General features: G+C 35.4%; 1 protein-coding gene across 1 annotated transcript in view; it reads right to left on the bottom strand.

The window, feature by feature from the left end:
- CCDC85A (coiled-coil domain containing 85A) overlaps nt 1-17432 on the bottom strand; it is a 55660-nt gene that overhangs the window by 6009 nt on the left and 32219 nt on the right. The window contains exons 3-4 of the mRNA XM_011941833.1: nt 8053-8187; nt 4616-4735 (exon numbers count right to left, since the gene is read on the bottom strand). Coding sequence (XP_011797223.1) covers nt 4616-4735; nt 8053-8187 — 255 coding nt within the window. The remainder of the gene's footprint in view (nt 1-4615; nt 4736-8052; nt 8188-17432) is intronic.

Below are 17432 nucleotides of genomic sequence, written 5' to 3'. Positions count from 1 at the left end.
AGCCTCCCAAAGTGCTGGGATTATAGGTGACAGCCACTGTGCCTGGCCTAACTATCTTTTAGGTTCTTATCTGTCTTTCTTACCTTACTATATTCTGAGTTTGGGTCAACAACTGAAAGCTAAAGATAATACTTTGCATGACATGAAACACACATATATGATATATGAAGACCTAAGCAAAATTACCTAGTAAGGTGGCAATTTTTTCCAAGAATAGTTACAAGCAAATCTAAAGTTGGCTGTGTTTTCTTTATCATAGGTTTTTAAACACTGATCTTTAACAAACTTCTTAAAGGATAAAATAGAAACCCATTTATTTTTATCAAAATTAGAAACATATTTTAGACAGTAAATTTAGTATTTAGAAATGTTTGTAGAGTCTTCTGGAATACAGAATTGGCTGATCATCTCTAAATTGAATATGTGTAACATGATTGTGTTAATAAAATTACAATAAAATATACTGAATATAAAAACAAGGGAAATTTGTTTTATTTTCAAATAAAAATGTAAAGGCATTTGGTTAGCATTTTAAAAATATTCATAAAACAATAGCTAAGCTACGATGTGGCTTTCAACACAGAATACACAATAAAGCACATTAAACTTACATTGCACATTTCTCTGACTATAGCTTTTTCTGTCTCACTAAGGTCATGTTCATACTCTTTACCCTGTTGACGATCTATAGTTTCCTGAACATCCAAGACCTGGATTTGTTGAAAAAGAAAAGCAAATTTCACATGGAAAAAAACTTGTTAGTTATGATAAAACCATCAAGGAGCTCCACTTTGTAAAACCTTTAGTTTTCTCCATGTCTGCATATCAGAGTGGATTAGTATATGGCAACATATTTTTTAAATAGCTGATTGTTCTGAAATATATTTGAAATTATTCTATTTGATTTTCAAATGGCCATTAAAAACAATCCATTGCATCACTAATAATCAATGGAATTCATTAATGTCTAAAATAAGTATATGCATTTACTTTGGTCATTAAGATAACCTCACTGTGTCAACCATTTGGATATAGTCAATAACTCTTGCTCCACTGTAACAATGACCAATATAATTAACTATGTGCCAAATGGTCTAAATGATATGTAGACATGGCCTGCATAAAAGATGATAGCGACAGGTGAAACTGGTCAAAACCCAGGAATATGCACATAAGAACTACTGACCTCGCAGTTCTTGCCTGGACATGTTCCCAGTGCCTGAGAAAAGGCATGTGGAGGTGGCTCTTTGATAGTATCAAAGAGAAGTACTGGCTCCTTATAGTGAAAATATTTGAACAACACTTTAAATATTTTTCATGAAAGCAAAATGTCTTGGAATAAAATGCCTTTTAAACAATTTTAGAGCCCTATGTTTCCACTTCTCTAAATTAGTCCTAAATAGGTCGAAAATAATATTCCTTTAAAAATGTCTAAAGTTTTCTTGTGGGTACTTTTTATACTACAAAAGGAGAAAACAACTTTGGCTTTCTGTGTTGTTTTTATCTATATCAGTTTATAAATCAAAGTACTGAAGTACTGCAAAAAACTAATGCTCTTCCTAGAATTTCCCACAGAATCCACACCAACTGCAACACTGCTAAGCTACTTGATTCTACCGTCATCATGGTCAATGCTGATGGTCAAATCTAAAGGTGCTACCTGAGAATTTACACCAAGTGAGCCAAACTAAATGACTTAAGCATGAAGTGGGACCTTCAGGTCAAGTTCATAGACACTATCTGAATCTAAATAGAGTTCAATCCTGTAATAATTAATCTAATCACAAACTACTCTCATTAATTTGAAACTTCCAGCCATTATTATTATAAAAATGCTACTTCTGAGCCCTGATACCTCAGATTACAGTTAATTTACCTTCTTTACATATTTAGAGAAAATCACTGACTGTTCTCGGTGAATATTCATAGAAAACATAAAGAGCTCCTTAAGCAAGCTCATTTACCTACAAATTTGATTTGTAATGTACCTCAGAGAAGTGTACTTCAAATCAGTTAATTTTTACTAAATGAAGTAAAGTTCCAATTAATAGTTATCATAAATTTTAAAACAAGAAAAATACAGTGTTATTACAAATGTACTAATTTCTTACAGTGATTTACATTTCCCCACAAACCAGGACCACAGATTTTATAAAGCCTAGCATTTTCTATAAAATCTATCAGAAAGTGAGAAACTGAGCCACTGTACTAATTATTCTTTTCAGAACAGACATATCTCATGAAATAAATCAGCTCTAGACAGCTGGCTCTCAAAAACAAAACATGTCAATTGGCCACAATTTCTTTTTCTTATATTGAAATCTTTTTAAGATGCATTTCCCAAAAATGATGTTTGTATATATTTCTGTGTCCTAACACAGTTAACTCATGGAAGCAAACACATTTGATATTCAAGGGCCCCAGTTTTCTAATAAAGATGTTTTAGTTGCTCAGTATCACTTATCTGCCAACCAACGACACTTGGTTGATATATATATATATATATATATATATATATCAAGAGAGGGAGATAAATATATATATCAAAATATATGAATACATATATCAAAATATATATGTAAATATATATCTCTGAAAATATATCTCTAAATATGTATCTCTCAAAATATATACATAAATATACATCTCTCTCTTTATATATATGTATATATTTTGTTTGTTTGAGAAGGAGTCTCGCACCATCACTCAGCCTGGAGTGCAGTGGCACAATCTTGGCTCACTGCAACCTCTGCCTCCCAGATTCAAGCAATTCTCCTGCCTCAGCCTCCCAAGTAGCTGGGATTACAGGCGCCCACCACCACGCCGGGCTAATTTTTTTGTATTTTTAGTAGAGACAGGGTTTCACTATGTTGGCCAGGCTGGTCTCGAACTCCCGACCTCATGATCCACCCGCCTCAGCCTCCCAGAGATAAAATTGTGTAAATTAGAACTAAATTCAGAGAAAATTGAAGAGCTCTTCCTTGCCCTCCCCTTCCTTTTAGGCCACACTAACAGCTGCATTGAGAAATCTGGAAAAGATTTCAGTGTGACCCACTATGCTGCTCTGATGCCATTTAATAAGGCAACAGGCTGAAATGGCTTTCAAACAGTTTGAATAGGAGGACAAGTTGCTGCTGTTGGAGTGTGTGCAGATGCTATAACACTACAAGATAGAAGCCAATCTCTGGTCCATTTTCTACTTCTAAAAGGCTTTTCAGATAGCTAGTGCCTGATTCATGCTAAAGTTCATCCAAGCGCTGCCACAGAGAACAAGATATTCAACAGTCCATAAACCAACAACCACCAGAGGCAAAGCCGTGCCCCCTCACACTGGCTGTGCCTTCCCAGGAATTCCTCTCAGTTGCTCACTTTGTGAATTATCCCAACAAAGACAGAAAATGCCAAGTGCATTGTCAGTGGCCACTAGCATGGTTGCCCTACCTTCGCTCATCAATCATCAGTATATGTTTAGGAAAAGCAAATTCATTTTGTATAAGCTAAAGCAAAATATCCTGAGGGAGCAAAACCTTCTGCTAAAACTTAATCATCTCAAAATGAAATAAACATTTTGAAGTTCTCATCTATGTATTTGTTTTGTGCATGCCACAGAAAGTGCAGCTCACTCTGAAAGAGGAGTGCATCTTCAGGCTGATGATAAATCATTTTGAAATTGAAACAATTTTAAGAAGAGTTGTGAAACTCATGTGGTAAAAGCAGAATGGAAGCACTCTACCTGTTTTATGGGTCAAAAAGGTTTGATCAAAGCTACATGTTAGAAATTATAGACAGATTGGTTAGACAGTGTTTCATACTCTAAAACTGATAAAATTTCAAGAAACCGTCTCAATTTTAAGATGATATTTATTGCCTGTGTTAGTTTCTTCTGAGATAGGTAAATATTTATATTGTTTACTGTTTATATTATTATATTGTTTATATTATTATATTGACTATTGTTGTACTTATGGTCCTGATTTTTCATTAATTTTACTTATTGGAAAGCTCATTATTGGTAAAGAATCACTGCAAAACGTGAAGACAGACACAAAAGTAAAGTAGCTTTATGTATAAGACCATGTATCTATTTTCTATTATTCTATAACGGGGCATTAACTGGAGTTGGAGAACCTAATTTCTACTTAGAAGAGGAAAGACTAAGTTTGTATTTATTTCATTATTTTATTTAAGTTGTATAATGTACTTCAATTGCATCAAGAAAGAATAATGTGGTATCCTTCCATATTCTGACCAACTATTAACTCCCTGTATTTGAAGACATCCATGCTACAAACATTGCACATAAAATACCTATCACAGTTTTTTACAAATATGGATATACATGCACAGACTTCAACTTCGATGCCGATAGATATGAATCACATTACTCAAAACAAAGTGATAAAACTAGAGATTCAACCATAAGTACTCAAACTCATTGTCATTTTAGAACAATTAAAATCATACTTCAAAAATTAAGATTTAAAAAGTTACACCATAAGGAGTCAAAAAATAAAATATCTATGGTTCAAGCAAGACTGTGAGGACTACTAGACTACAGCGAACAAGCCACAACACAACTGAAGCTCTGGATAAATGGTTGCACACGATTGGTTACCTTAAGAGAATGTACCACAGGTTCAGGCTGCTGGGAAGGTGTGGCATGTCCACTGACGCTAGCTGCAGAGTTGGGTGAACTGTTACTCCCATCAGCCCCTGATGACAACCTAAAAGAACCCTTAGTAGAAAATCAACAACTTTGTTATTAAAACAAAAGTCGTTTATAACTACAAAGATGTCATTCAATATTCAATTTCACTACCAAATGAGAATTAGCCATTTTGTGACTTTTTCCTAACCTATTCTACAATGCTATCGATCTGTTCATTGAAACACACTTGCTGATTGACCAGCAAGAAAACATAATGAAGAGCCACCTCAATACATTTCCAGATGCCATCTCTGAAATGCCCCACCCCCAAGGAATGGCCCTTAAACATATTTCAAGAATGATTTTTGAAACTCAAAGATACTCAAGAGTAGGAAATTCATGAGTTACTCCATAGCTGAGTTAAACACGCTCACTCAGCAAGCCAAATGCCATATTCCATATGTCTCAGAATATGCAGACACATCACATTCTTGTGTTGGAGAAACTGTGTCTCTCATAAAACCTTTTTCTGAGGGAAAGACCTATAATAAAGCATTTTCAAAAAAGATGTATCCAAATTCAATATTTTCTTTAAAAACTGAAAATTGTCCTTTTCTGGTCTTTTTTTAAAGATGAAAAACATAATAGATATAAATTACGTATTTTTAGTTTAGTGGTTCTTCAACTTAATTGGTGAGAAACTAGAACCTATACATGATTAATTTGACATGTGCAGGCCACATTCTTCTGTACAAGAACTGGAAATTTCCCCTAAGGATCTGTACTTTTTCTAAAGGGTGCTTGGGGGAAGACTAATGGATCAGCAAAAGAAAGAGAGTATCAGTTATCTACTCTTCTAGAAAAAGCAGTCACATGGGAATTTTCCAAATCTATTTTTACATAGATAGATCATTACACTATTAGGGAACCTGAGATTTTAATTTCTGCCTATCAACCTATTTACAGAATTTTTCATGTCTAATTTATTAGTAATTGCTCCACTCAAGATGATTCTATTAATCTAATACCCTGAAGAGGAGTCACTGAAGGTGTATCATGAGAATTCATAAAGAGAGAGACAATGGTAGTTTGGAATATTAATTTGCAGAATCTCTCCATCACCTAGGCTGGAGTACAGTGGCACGATCATTGTTCACTTGCAGCCTTCAACTCCTGGACTTAAGCAATCCTCCTACCTCAGCCTCCTGAGTATCTGGGACTACAGGCATGTGCCATTATGCCTAGTGACATTTTATCTTTTTCACAGAGACAGGGTCTCATTATGTTGCCCAGGTTGGTCTTGAACTCCTGACCTCAAGTGATCCTCCTGCCTCAGCCTCCCAAAGTGCTAGGATTACAGGCGTGAGCAATTATGCTCAGCCAAGAGAATTTTTATGCTGTACATTTTAGAGACAAGAGGAGAAATCTGCACCCAGCAATTATAGGTATGGATTACATGTAAACCATGCTTTACAGGGAAAGCTTATTATTACTAACTTAATGTTATTATTATTATTGCAGATTATTATTTTTGCAATTTGGAAGACTTTCTTTCTTTCTTGCTGTCATTTCTCCTATGTCCTCAAAGGCTCCCCCTGCCAGCTCACTAGCCTACTGAGGCCACATTCTTTTCCCTGTTCAAAGAGTTCTACAATCCAGTCAGATCCTGCCCCCAACCTCACTAGTCAACAAGGAGAGGAAGCAGTAGAATATGGCACTTAGGTGGTTTCTTCTGCTTCTGTCCTCCATTGCTACTAAAACTAAAATGTACAGCAGGTGATGAAACAGGATTGTCAATTAGAACAGCCCCAATCCCCTGTGGGAAAAGAAATTATAAAATTTATTTTCCTATATTTGTAACCCAGATCAAATCACACACAATAATGCCTAATACATCTAATGGAAGGGAAATTATCTGAAGTTTAAAGATGGTTAAGGGACACACCCTTCACCCACCCTTACATTTTGGACGTCTTCTTCCTCTGTACTTTGGATTCTTTGGAATCAAATGGTTCCAAAACTAAGGAGTTATAAAAGGAAGCTCCTCTTTCCTGAGTAATGCTGGTCCTATACTCTTCTCTTTTCCTCCTGGTACCACTCTTATGAATGATTCCCAAAGATTTCTCAGGTTACACAGAATTCACTTCAAACCTCTTGTTTAGGACCCACCATTGCAGTGCCATAATTCCTCTGACTTAAAAGTCATATTTCCTCTAATTTAGAAGGCGCTAAACCTTCCCACTCTGAGCTACCTCCTTCCTGATTTTACTTTCAAATCCTTTTCTGCCCAGCCTTTCTGCTTCAAAGGTTCTCTTTCCAGACCTGGTAAAAAGATAAGCATATCAATAATACCATGCATGGGCCTCTAGGGCATTTGGGTTTAATAGAACTTCTAAAAATCAATGTAAACAACATCCTTAAACCAAATCATCTGAGCCATGTTCCATTGTTTAAACGTAAACCAAGTCCTGTTGTGGCCATATCTATTCAAAATCACACATTTTTTTAAATGAAAGTAGTTTCCTTTAAAAAAGGGCGGGGGCTACAACAGTATCTTGCCTAGAATATACGGGCGGGAATTCATCATTTAGGGATGAAAGTTATACTTCAAACTAGCTTTGGGAGCCATTGACTACAAATCAACCAGAAAGATCAAGGCTTATATTTTATTTTGTTTTTGTGAAGCCATAAAGGTAACCAAGTGCCTGGTGAAGTTTAGTTCCAACAGATGTTAAATAATGTTCTAGATTGCAATAACAGAATGAAGCACCTCATTCTATTGTATCTCATTTAGTACTATAAAATAAAAGGTTAGTTTTCTATGCACTTAGTGGAATCAGACCAAGATTTGGAGAATTATGAGGGTTCAATTTACATATACTCTCAGTTGACTAATATAATTTCACTGAACTATTTAAAAATATATGCTACTGAGCCAAACAGGGAATTTAAAAAGAGAAAAATCTTACTAAAACTGGAAATGTGACTTCCAGATTGAGTGGCTTGTTTTCAAGCTACACATGAACACACAGTGCACGCATCACCTCTGTCAGTAGACAATTTTAAAGGGCAAAGGAGTACTTTTCTGAGCTTGTCTAGAGGCATATAATTTTCAAGACCACTGACCTAAACTCCTTTTATCATGAAATGTCCAGGGTACCTTTGTTCTTCTCTCCTGCATGAGGTTGCTCCACTTTCACCCCCATATGTGGGGGGGAAAACAAGAAAATTGTTTAGGAGGTGAAAAATTCTACTCCCATCCTCCCTCCCCAGACTTAGACATACAACTTTCTTTCATGTGTATGAACTTGTTTTCTACCCCCCCAGTATAACTTTTTCTCTAGCAACAGAAGTCATCTGGTTATGCACAAGCAAATGCATCCAGCTGACTCATCTTCACTCACCGGGAGAGTGGGCAGGCATCGTCCTATTCCTCGGCACCCTTGCCACCACTGCAAGACCCGCCGGGCTCTGGGCCCCCAGCCTTTCTCCATATTTGAGCTGTTTCTAGTTGGAGGTTGCCTTCTATTCTGGCTGGCCTTATATTTGGAACAATATGGTACAATCACTCAGAAAAATACTGTTTCCCAAGTCTCAAGAAAGCAGATAGAACACGAAGCTTAATGAGATGAACCACAATGACCACAATGGCAAGCTGTAACATGCACCTGTAGCTAGGGAAAAAATAAAAATAAAAACAATCTAAAGTCCTATATATTAGACCTAATCTTGATTTAAGTTTCTGGTAAACATATAACTACATTATCAATTCTATCAAAAAGTAGATGATAAAGTCAAAATTACAGAAAAAACTTGAAGCTACTTAAACAACTTTATTTTATGGGTTTTACCAGCATAAAATAATAATATGTTTTACCTGGATATTATATAGAAATAAACTACATAACTTCAGAACTTAACAAAAGTTATTTGAAATACAATTGGCAGCACTATGCCCTTTTGTTAAGAAGTGCAATTTGGGTATACATATTCAATAATACTCAGAAAATTGAAACTGCACCAAATTTTTAACAAAATTTTTGCATATTGAAGAGTATGTAATCAGCTAAGAGGTCATCACTGCAGCAAAATAAATATTTTACATAGAAAATCTACATAATTATCAAACTTTCTATTAATAAGTTAACTAAATTTTTTTTGTATTTATTAGAACTAGAGACATCACATAATTGAAATGAAAAGAAAAAGGTCCTTAATTTTAGTTTTTTCCATCACCAAACTATAGAATCCTATTAAAATGATCAGAAACAAAATGAACTTATTGAAACATGATTTCCTCTCCTGCCAACTTTCACTAAGACCTATAACTAAGAATATTATGTCCCATGGAATAAGAAAATAATTTTAATAATTTAAATTATTAAAATTAAAATCCACAAAATGGTCCCAAAATTCTTGTGCCTAAATGTTGAGGTTGACTTTAGAAGACTGAAAATAAGGACATAAAATTTTAGTTCTCATCAATTCATTTTTTTTTTTTGAAGTTAGTGCTCTATATCTGAATAGTACTGGTCCAATTTTCACTCTTCTCTAACTTTTGGAGGTTGAAGAAAGAAAATGCACAATGGTCTTAAGTGAAGTAAGGAAGAGAAGAAATAATGACCAGTAGTTGGTACTCACAAAACTCTTTTCTCAACCTATTAAATTGGCACCAGTTACCTATCAAATAAGTCACACATACTCTATTTCTCACATATAACAGAGGCAATTATGTATTTGCACTTGGGTCATAATGTTAATTTCATCATAGCAACATTAATTTGAACATTGCTCTTTTGATAATTATTCCATGTGTAGCATCTTATTTGTTTCCATCATCAAAAGAATTATCTCCAAAAATTTATAATATGGTTCACAGCTTAATACTCACCTCCCACCCCAATCTGCATAGTTCTATTTCTCAGATGATCATTAATGAGTAATGCAAATTTTATAGTTATTTTTACAAATAAGGAGATCTAGTATCTGAATTTGATTATTTCCATAACATGCACCTCTCAGATCTTATCCTTTTTGGATTTAACAACTGAGTAAAACATATAGGATTTCTACTTTCATTCTTTCTTAATGTATAGCAAGGCTAAATCCCAATGCCTCTCCATTGTAACAAAGCTTATCATCATACCCATGAAATCTAAGGTAGGATCTATGCCCACTTGGAAGCCAGCTGGCAAGAGCACCATTTAGCTACTATGTCGAGAATTCACAATCATTTCCAACTTTCAGAAAGTAGATATTACATAAAACAATAGCTATACTTTAAGTATTGTAAAATGTTCCTTTAAAACATATTAAATATGTATTTTATAGTATTATTAATCTCATAATGGGGACAATAAACAGGGTCCAGATCTTTGTGGAAGAATAAACTGATGATATAACAATTTTAAAGGAAAAAGTACTCTTTTAGAACCAGGATTAATTAACTTTCTTCCCATGTCGGCATATTTTTTTTTTAATGTAGGTATATAGAAAAATGTGTTCTGGGCTAGCCATCATCTTTGACTTTCAAATAAACTACATCAAAATGGTATTTATAGATTAACGAAGGCTTGGTGTTTCACCAGGTCTACAATTGCCAATCATGGTGTTTTCTGAAGACAGATCCATAAAACGTAAGAAGCCTTCAGTAATTCAGTCATTAAACTTGCTTCTGGCAACTTTGGGGCTCAAATTGGTGGAACTCAGATTCCGGTCACTAATTGGAAGAACAATTCCAAACAGTGTTAAGACTGTCACTTCCTATTTTGTGAAGAATTCTGTTTTGCTTAGTTTTGTTTTCTGTAGTTTTCTAAACTTCCAAGCTTGTGAAAAAGAATTCCTGAATGACCTTAACACTCCCATTGTGTGGGAAGTAAATTGTATGTTACTTACTCTGTGGTAAGTACTCAAAGAAATCATAAAAGAATATGAAGAATTATGAATCACTGAGTCTTTCTAAGTTTCACTATAACTGTACTATGGTCTATAGTTTTTATTCCTTGAAAACTCTGGAAACTTCTATAGAGGTAATAGTGTAGGGTTTTTCAGAAAACGAAAATTTGTGAGGAGGAGGGGAAAAGTGAAAATCAAGTACTGAAAGGAAGAAAAAGAGGGAAATCCAAACTGTACTTCTGACTCACCAGGCATCTCAGCAAACTTCAGACACACATAAATGTTCCTCTTGAACAATGAATAGAAAAAGTCCCCAAGAACTATTTGTTGGAAACCTCAGTAATAAAGAAAGTATAAGTGACCTATGCTTTAGGCTAAGAAGAAGAAGAAGTCAGCCTGACTTAAAGACTTTTACCTTGCTGACTTTGAAAGGCATAAAGATGGGCAAATGAAATCACATATGGGCATTTGCATGGGTTTAGCATGAGTCAGAGCCTTTAGTCCTCAGGACTTTCGGGATCAGATTCTGGTTAGTTCTTCAAACTTCAATAGGGTATAAAATTCTCTGTATTAAACATGAAATCAACATGAAGTTTTCAACAACATCTGCAACATTTTCTCTTCAAACTATGACCATTCTAATAACAAAGAGTTCTCATCTATTTATTTAAAGATGCACAAGATTCTCTAAGGCACTATAGTTTATCTTTCCCTTACTGCTCACAATGAGTTATATATGGAAATGAAGGAAACAAAAACCAATTTTGCAAAAAAAAGGCCATTTAACTTTTTTACAGTCATGTTTCTTTTCTCAAATTTGCATGAATTAAGTGTTACTGTTCCTCATAGAAATAATAAAAAACACTAAGAAATGTCCAATATTACATGTTATCTAAAATACATGAATCACAAAATGATGATCACTCAGAATTTGATGTGTGATCTCTGCAATAGGGAAAATTACCTAAAAAATAAAGCTGCTAGAGAAATCCTTTAAAATGTTTTCATTAGTAATGAACTCAAGGAAATTTTTTAATTCAATGAAAATTCTTCTTAAAAAAAAGTTTTGTTTGCACACCAGAAAAATAGAAAACAAATATACTGGGTTTCTTATTGAACATACACATACACATATATGTACATATGTATGTGTATATATAAAAATATATATGCACTATATAAATATTTCCAATTGACTAAAAATCACATTCAATAGAGTAATATTGTAGTGTTACATAAAATAGTTTCTCACTTTGATATAAATCAGATGTAATGCACTTATAACAAATTTGAGAGCCCAGCCCTCTCATTCACTATAGAAGGCCAACTATGGAAGCCTGAAGGTTGATCAGCTAAAGTGGTTTTCTGTTACTTAAAGATGCTTAATTTTTTATAACTCCTGAACTTGGTTAAACTACCATACAATGCTTAATACCTCATCCGTATGCCTAGTTTAAGGGGGAGGATAAATTCAGTTTTCAATTATTACAGGGCAAGGCAGATGCTTTGCTTAATCTAATCAGGGAAATAATATTTTGTTCAGTTTGGCCAATCTTCATTCTCACATATTGTAAAACTGTCCTAGCATATAAATAGAAGCTCTGATTGGAGGAGACTTTAAAGGTCACCTTGGCAAACTCTTTCCAAGAGATTCTTGTGCATAGGCTTAGAAATGCTAAGATCCTCTTGCTTTACTCTAATGATAATATTTAGTTGGTTATATACAAAGAAAAGTGCATTTTTCATTTAAATTAACTAAAGAATCTATTCAATGCTGATTTAAAATAATAAGTAATTCCCTGGATGTATAGTCATTCATTTATTCACTTAATAAACATTAACTTAGCAACTATCAGAGGTGATATTGCATGCAAATGGCATACAGATACCTATTCCAACAAATTGTTGTTGAAAGAGAAACACAGTGAGTTCAAATCATAGACTCCAGGACTGCAGTGCCTGAGTTTAAATTCTTGATCTGACACTTATGAGCTGCATGACTTTGGACAAGCTATATGACTTTTCCATGCCTTAGTTTCCTCATCTATAAAGTGTAAATAATAATGGTAAAATGGTACAGTCACTCTATGGGTTTGGAAATTTACATGGGAAGAGCTCTTAAAACAGTGTCTGGCCCACATAAGCGCTCTATCAGCATTTGCTGTCCTTATCATGAATGTTTTTGCTTTGCTTGTCAACATATTTTATAACTTGTCAATTTATGTCCACATGTTTATTATTGAGAGTGTCAGTTCTCAACAGGGGTGGGGGTGATTTGGCCCCCAAGAGAAAACATTTGGCAAAAATGCCTGCAGACATTTTTACTTGTCAAAACTATGCAGTTTCTACTGGCATTTAGTGGGTAGAGGCCAAGGATGTTGCCAAATATCTTTAAATGCACAGGACAGTCCCCTCACAAAGAAAGGATTATCTAGCCCAAAATGTCACTATAGCTGAGGTTGAGAAACCCTGATTTAGAGAAAGAGAACTATGTTGGGAGATTGCAAAGCAAAATTTCTGGTGACAGCTCTACAGCAGATTTTGCATATGAGGACATGTTGCCCACAGGATTTGGAGCTTGAAAGGATTTAGAAGGAAACTCCTTAAGCTTCAGCCTTCAAGTGGTCTAAGTATAAAGGCGGCCACGTTTCCAGCCCCAAATAAGAAATTACTCTAACAAAAGAAACAGAATTGAGAATACCCATATCATCCTACTGTAACAACACTAGCAGAAAGAGGATATGCTGTGGGCAGCCACAGGGCAGTGGTCCAAAGGAAAGAGTTCTTGAGATAGAGACATACAGTACGCTACAGTACCCAGAAAATCATGACACCAATCCCACATAGAGAATACAATCAGCAGAAGGGGCTCTGTGGAAATTATGGAAGATCATAAAGCTTCCTTAACAATTTGCTGGGCAAAGATTCTGCACTTAACTTGAAGCAGTCACATCAGGAAAGAATAAAATTGCCAGCAAATAGAAGTGGGGGCCTTGACCCATGAAACATCTCAGTGCCAATGACAGCATTATAAGATAATCGCGAAAGATTAAATAGATAAAAAGATAAAAGAGAGATTAAATTATAAAACATAAAAGAAATAAGAAGGAGAAATCTGGACCGGGAGGCGACTACTCTCTCCATCACATGTGGTGAAGGATTGTAGCCTAAGTACAGACTTCTCGGCGGGCAGAGGACTTCTTGAGGGCATGTTTTTGATATAACAGCTCTCAATCACTAAGCCCCTACCATGTTAGGACTACCCTAAGTGCTGTCCATTAAAAGATTACTAAAATTGGCTAATCTGAGCTCCTAAAATGCTAGGCGAACATCCAAAATATAGAAATAACTCAAACATCTCAATAGCAAGGAAACAACCCAATTGAAAAATGAGCAAAGGACCTGAATAGACATTTCTTTAAAAGAAGACATAAAAATAGCAAAGGGACATATGCAAAAATTCTGAAAATTCTCTAATCAAGAGAAAAATGCAAATTAAAACCACAATGAGGTATCACCACATGCCTTTTAAAATGACTATTATCAAAAAGACAAAAGATATCTTGGCAAGAATATGGAGAGAGGGGAACCCTTGCACACTGCTAGTGGGAATGTAAGTAAGTATAGCTATTATGGAAAACAGTATGAAGGTTCTTCAAAAAATTACAAGTAGGACTACCATATGATTCAACTATCCCACTACTGGGTATACATTAAAATTAAACAAAATCAGTGTGTCCAAGAGATATCTGCACTCCCATGTTAAGTGCAGCATTAGTCATAACAGCCAAGATACGGAAACAATCTAAGTGTCTGTGAATGGATGAATAAAGAAAATGTGCTATCTATATATGACAGAATACTAGTCAGCCTAAAAAACGAAGGAAATCCTGTCACTTGTCACAACACGGATGAACCTGGAGGACATTACACTAAATGAAATAAGTCAGGCACAGAAAGATAAATATTGCATGATTGTACTCACATACGAAATCTAACAAAAGTTGATTTCTACTTAGAGAAAGGTGGTTACCAGGAGTTGGGAGGATTGGGAAGGAGAAGGAAATATCAAAGGATACAACATTTCAGTTAGACAGGAGGAATAATTTCAAGTGATCTACTGTACAGCATGGTGACTATAGTTAATAATATATTGCATTCTTGAAAAATGCTAAGAAAGTGGATGTAAAGTGTTCTCACCCAAAAATAACTATGTGAAGTAATGTAGACATTAATTAGCTGTATTAAGTCATTCCACAATGTGTATACACTTTAAAACATCATGTTGTACACAGTAAAGACATAATTTTATCTATCAATGTAAAAAAAGTTTTTTTAAAGATACTAACTGTGGGCCTGGTAATGTTTTCAGTAATTTATACCCCAGAGTGATTTTTCTTCCTTTGGGTCCCAGAAGTCTCCTTCTAGTCTATGCACTCATTCTTTAGCTCCTGGGTTGCAGCGAGATCCATATGATCCTAGGGAGGGTCAGGTTGGTTGGAATGGCTCAGCAGCCTTCAAAGGAATTGGATTAGAAGCATGTAAATATTAATAACTGATACAGATGAACTACTACACACCAGATTAACATCAGCTCTGTGCTCATTTGACTTTCTCCACTCTAGGTACATAACTGTGGCTGCAATCATTACATAAAATGTGTGTCTATCCTAAAAAACAAATGAAAGTAATATTAATTCACACACCCCTCATTTATTATGCCAAATAATGGCTGAGAATGATGTCTGCGGAGTCACAGTGGATGTGGTAAGCAGCTTCAATTCAGAGAACCTAAAGTCTTAGGTTGCTGACATGTTCAGGAAAAGAAAATTAGTTCTATCTTCCTGTAGTTGAAGGATGTGAGCACAGGATGTGAGGCCCAGAGTAGCAAGAGCTGAGTATGACATGACATGCAGGAGTCGCATGGGAAATCTCCCATGCCGTAAGAAGGATTTGAAATTTATTCTATGTGGAGCCACAGATGTAACAGGAACTGATTGGTGGTGGACAGATTGATCTGGTAATAGTGTGGAGAATGATTTGGGAGGGGCCAGACTAGCTGAGAGGAAGTTCCAATTAGGAGATCAACAAAAAATTTGAAAGGAAAAAATATTGCTTATTGCCTACACTGGAAAATAGCAGAAGAAATTAAAAGGACAATATTGATGGATTAGAGGGCAAGACCCTATGAGCTTTAATGTCTATTTGAATGTAGGCAGCGAGGTTGAAGGAGTTATCCAGGATGACTATCAGCTTTCTGGTTAGGTACTAAATGGTCATGCTATTAACCAGGATAGAAAATACTGGGGGAACTAACAGATCTAACTCCTTCATCAGATTTTTCAAATCAAGATCAAAAAGGTGATTAATAATGCAAAGCCCTGAAGCATTCTTTGTCACAAATACCCTCCAAAAGGTTTTCTTCTGACATGTGAAATAAGAGAGTTTGCAAAACATTTAAATTTTGAATGATTTTAACTTCATGCAGTGCTCACTGTATCACTAGTGAAAATATCTCTGCAAACAATAAAATGTTATTGGAAGGAAAAGAAAGTAATTTTGAAATACCTGTTCCTCCAGGTGAAACTTACAGATACAGAAATATAGTTCCCAGAAAAAATAAAATGAAATGAAAGTAATTACAGAAGGTTAGCAGGATGCCTTTTTACAAAAATTACAAAGGGCAAACCCCAGAAAGAAAAGAATTAATATCTTTTGAAAGGGCTAAGACAGCCAACACCTAGTGTCTCTGCAGCCAGAGTGACAGCAGACAAAGAATAACAATGAAGGCCTGGTTGAAAAAAAGAAAAAAGAGGCTGTTAAACAATACCTAGGAAACACAGGCAACCACTTCTAGGCAATGAGTCTATGTGCTTAATATTTGACTTTTATTAACTATAGAACTCCCAGTGAGAAACACTGAAATTCCTACAGAAAAAGACTGATACTTCTAAATTGCTTTTCAATCAGGCTGGTATTAAAGAGTAAAAGGTTATGGCATTGCTATTGAGAACATATCTGAATACTTTCAGGTTTAGGGCTTATTTTTTAAAAGGGAGAAAAGGAAAGCACAAGTAGGACAGAGAGTGTAAGGGCATGGAACTGCATTGTCAGTATGGATGCAATGACAAAGAAGTAATGCTAATTAACATTGCATCTGACTTGCAGACCAGAGCCAATTAATAATTGTGTTAAACACCTCAGCATGCTATCAGGGCCCAGTGGAACACATGCACAGAGCTAGAGCCCCAGGAACTAAACAGTGACTTAAAATAAATCTTTGCTGGGTTGACTAAGAAATATTCCACTGTGAGGTAGTGTTTGCTGCCCTAGCTTTGGCAAAAAGAAGGGTCTTAAGTTCTTCGATCAGTCTTCTAGCATGTGAAGCTCCCATGCAAAATAGGAAGGTCAAGACAAGAAAGATGTTAATAGAGAAGCAAGAAGAGTCAGTTTCTTACAAGCACAGCTACCTCTCTAGGATGCATACAATAATACAAACAAGCACAGCTACCCATTAGGCTGTAGGTCCACCCATGCCACCTGCTGAAAGATCTATCATGGAGCATTAGCAATGATCTTATGCTTAAATGTTTACAAAAATGAGAGTGGCCAAAATGAATCTGGGCAGCATGGCCTCTGCATACTTGGTAGTAGTAAAATCTCTGGCAGGAAAAAATGAAATCCACCATCAGTGAGACCATCATCAAAGCACAAAAGGAAGCATCATGGAAGCATGAGCTCTTATCGTCACAAACCAGTTCTTACTAGCATCATGGAAGCATGAGCTCTCATCATCACAAACCAGTTCTTACTAGCATCACGGAAGCATGAGCTCTCATCGTCACAAACCAGTTCTTACTAGCATCACGGAAGCATGAGCTCTCATCGT

Source organism: Colobus angolensis, unplaced genomic scaffold (genome assembly GCF_000951035.1).
Source record: "Colobus angolensis palliatus isolate OR3802 unplaced genomic scaffold, Cang.pa_1.0 Scaffold201, whole genome shotgun sequence".
Classification (NCBI taxonomy): domain Eukaryota; kingdom Metazoa; phylum Chordata; class Mammalia; order Primates; family Cercopithecidae; genus Colobus; species Colobus angolensis.
Note: the sequence above shows the minus strand (reverse complement) of the source record. Positions and strands in the feature narration are given on the sequence as shown.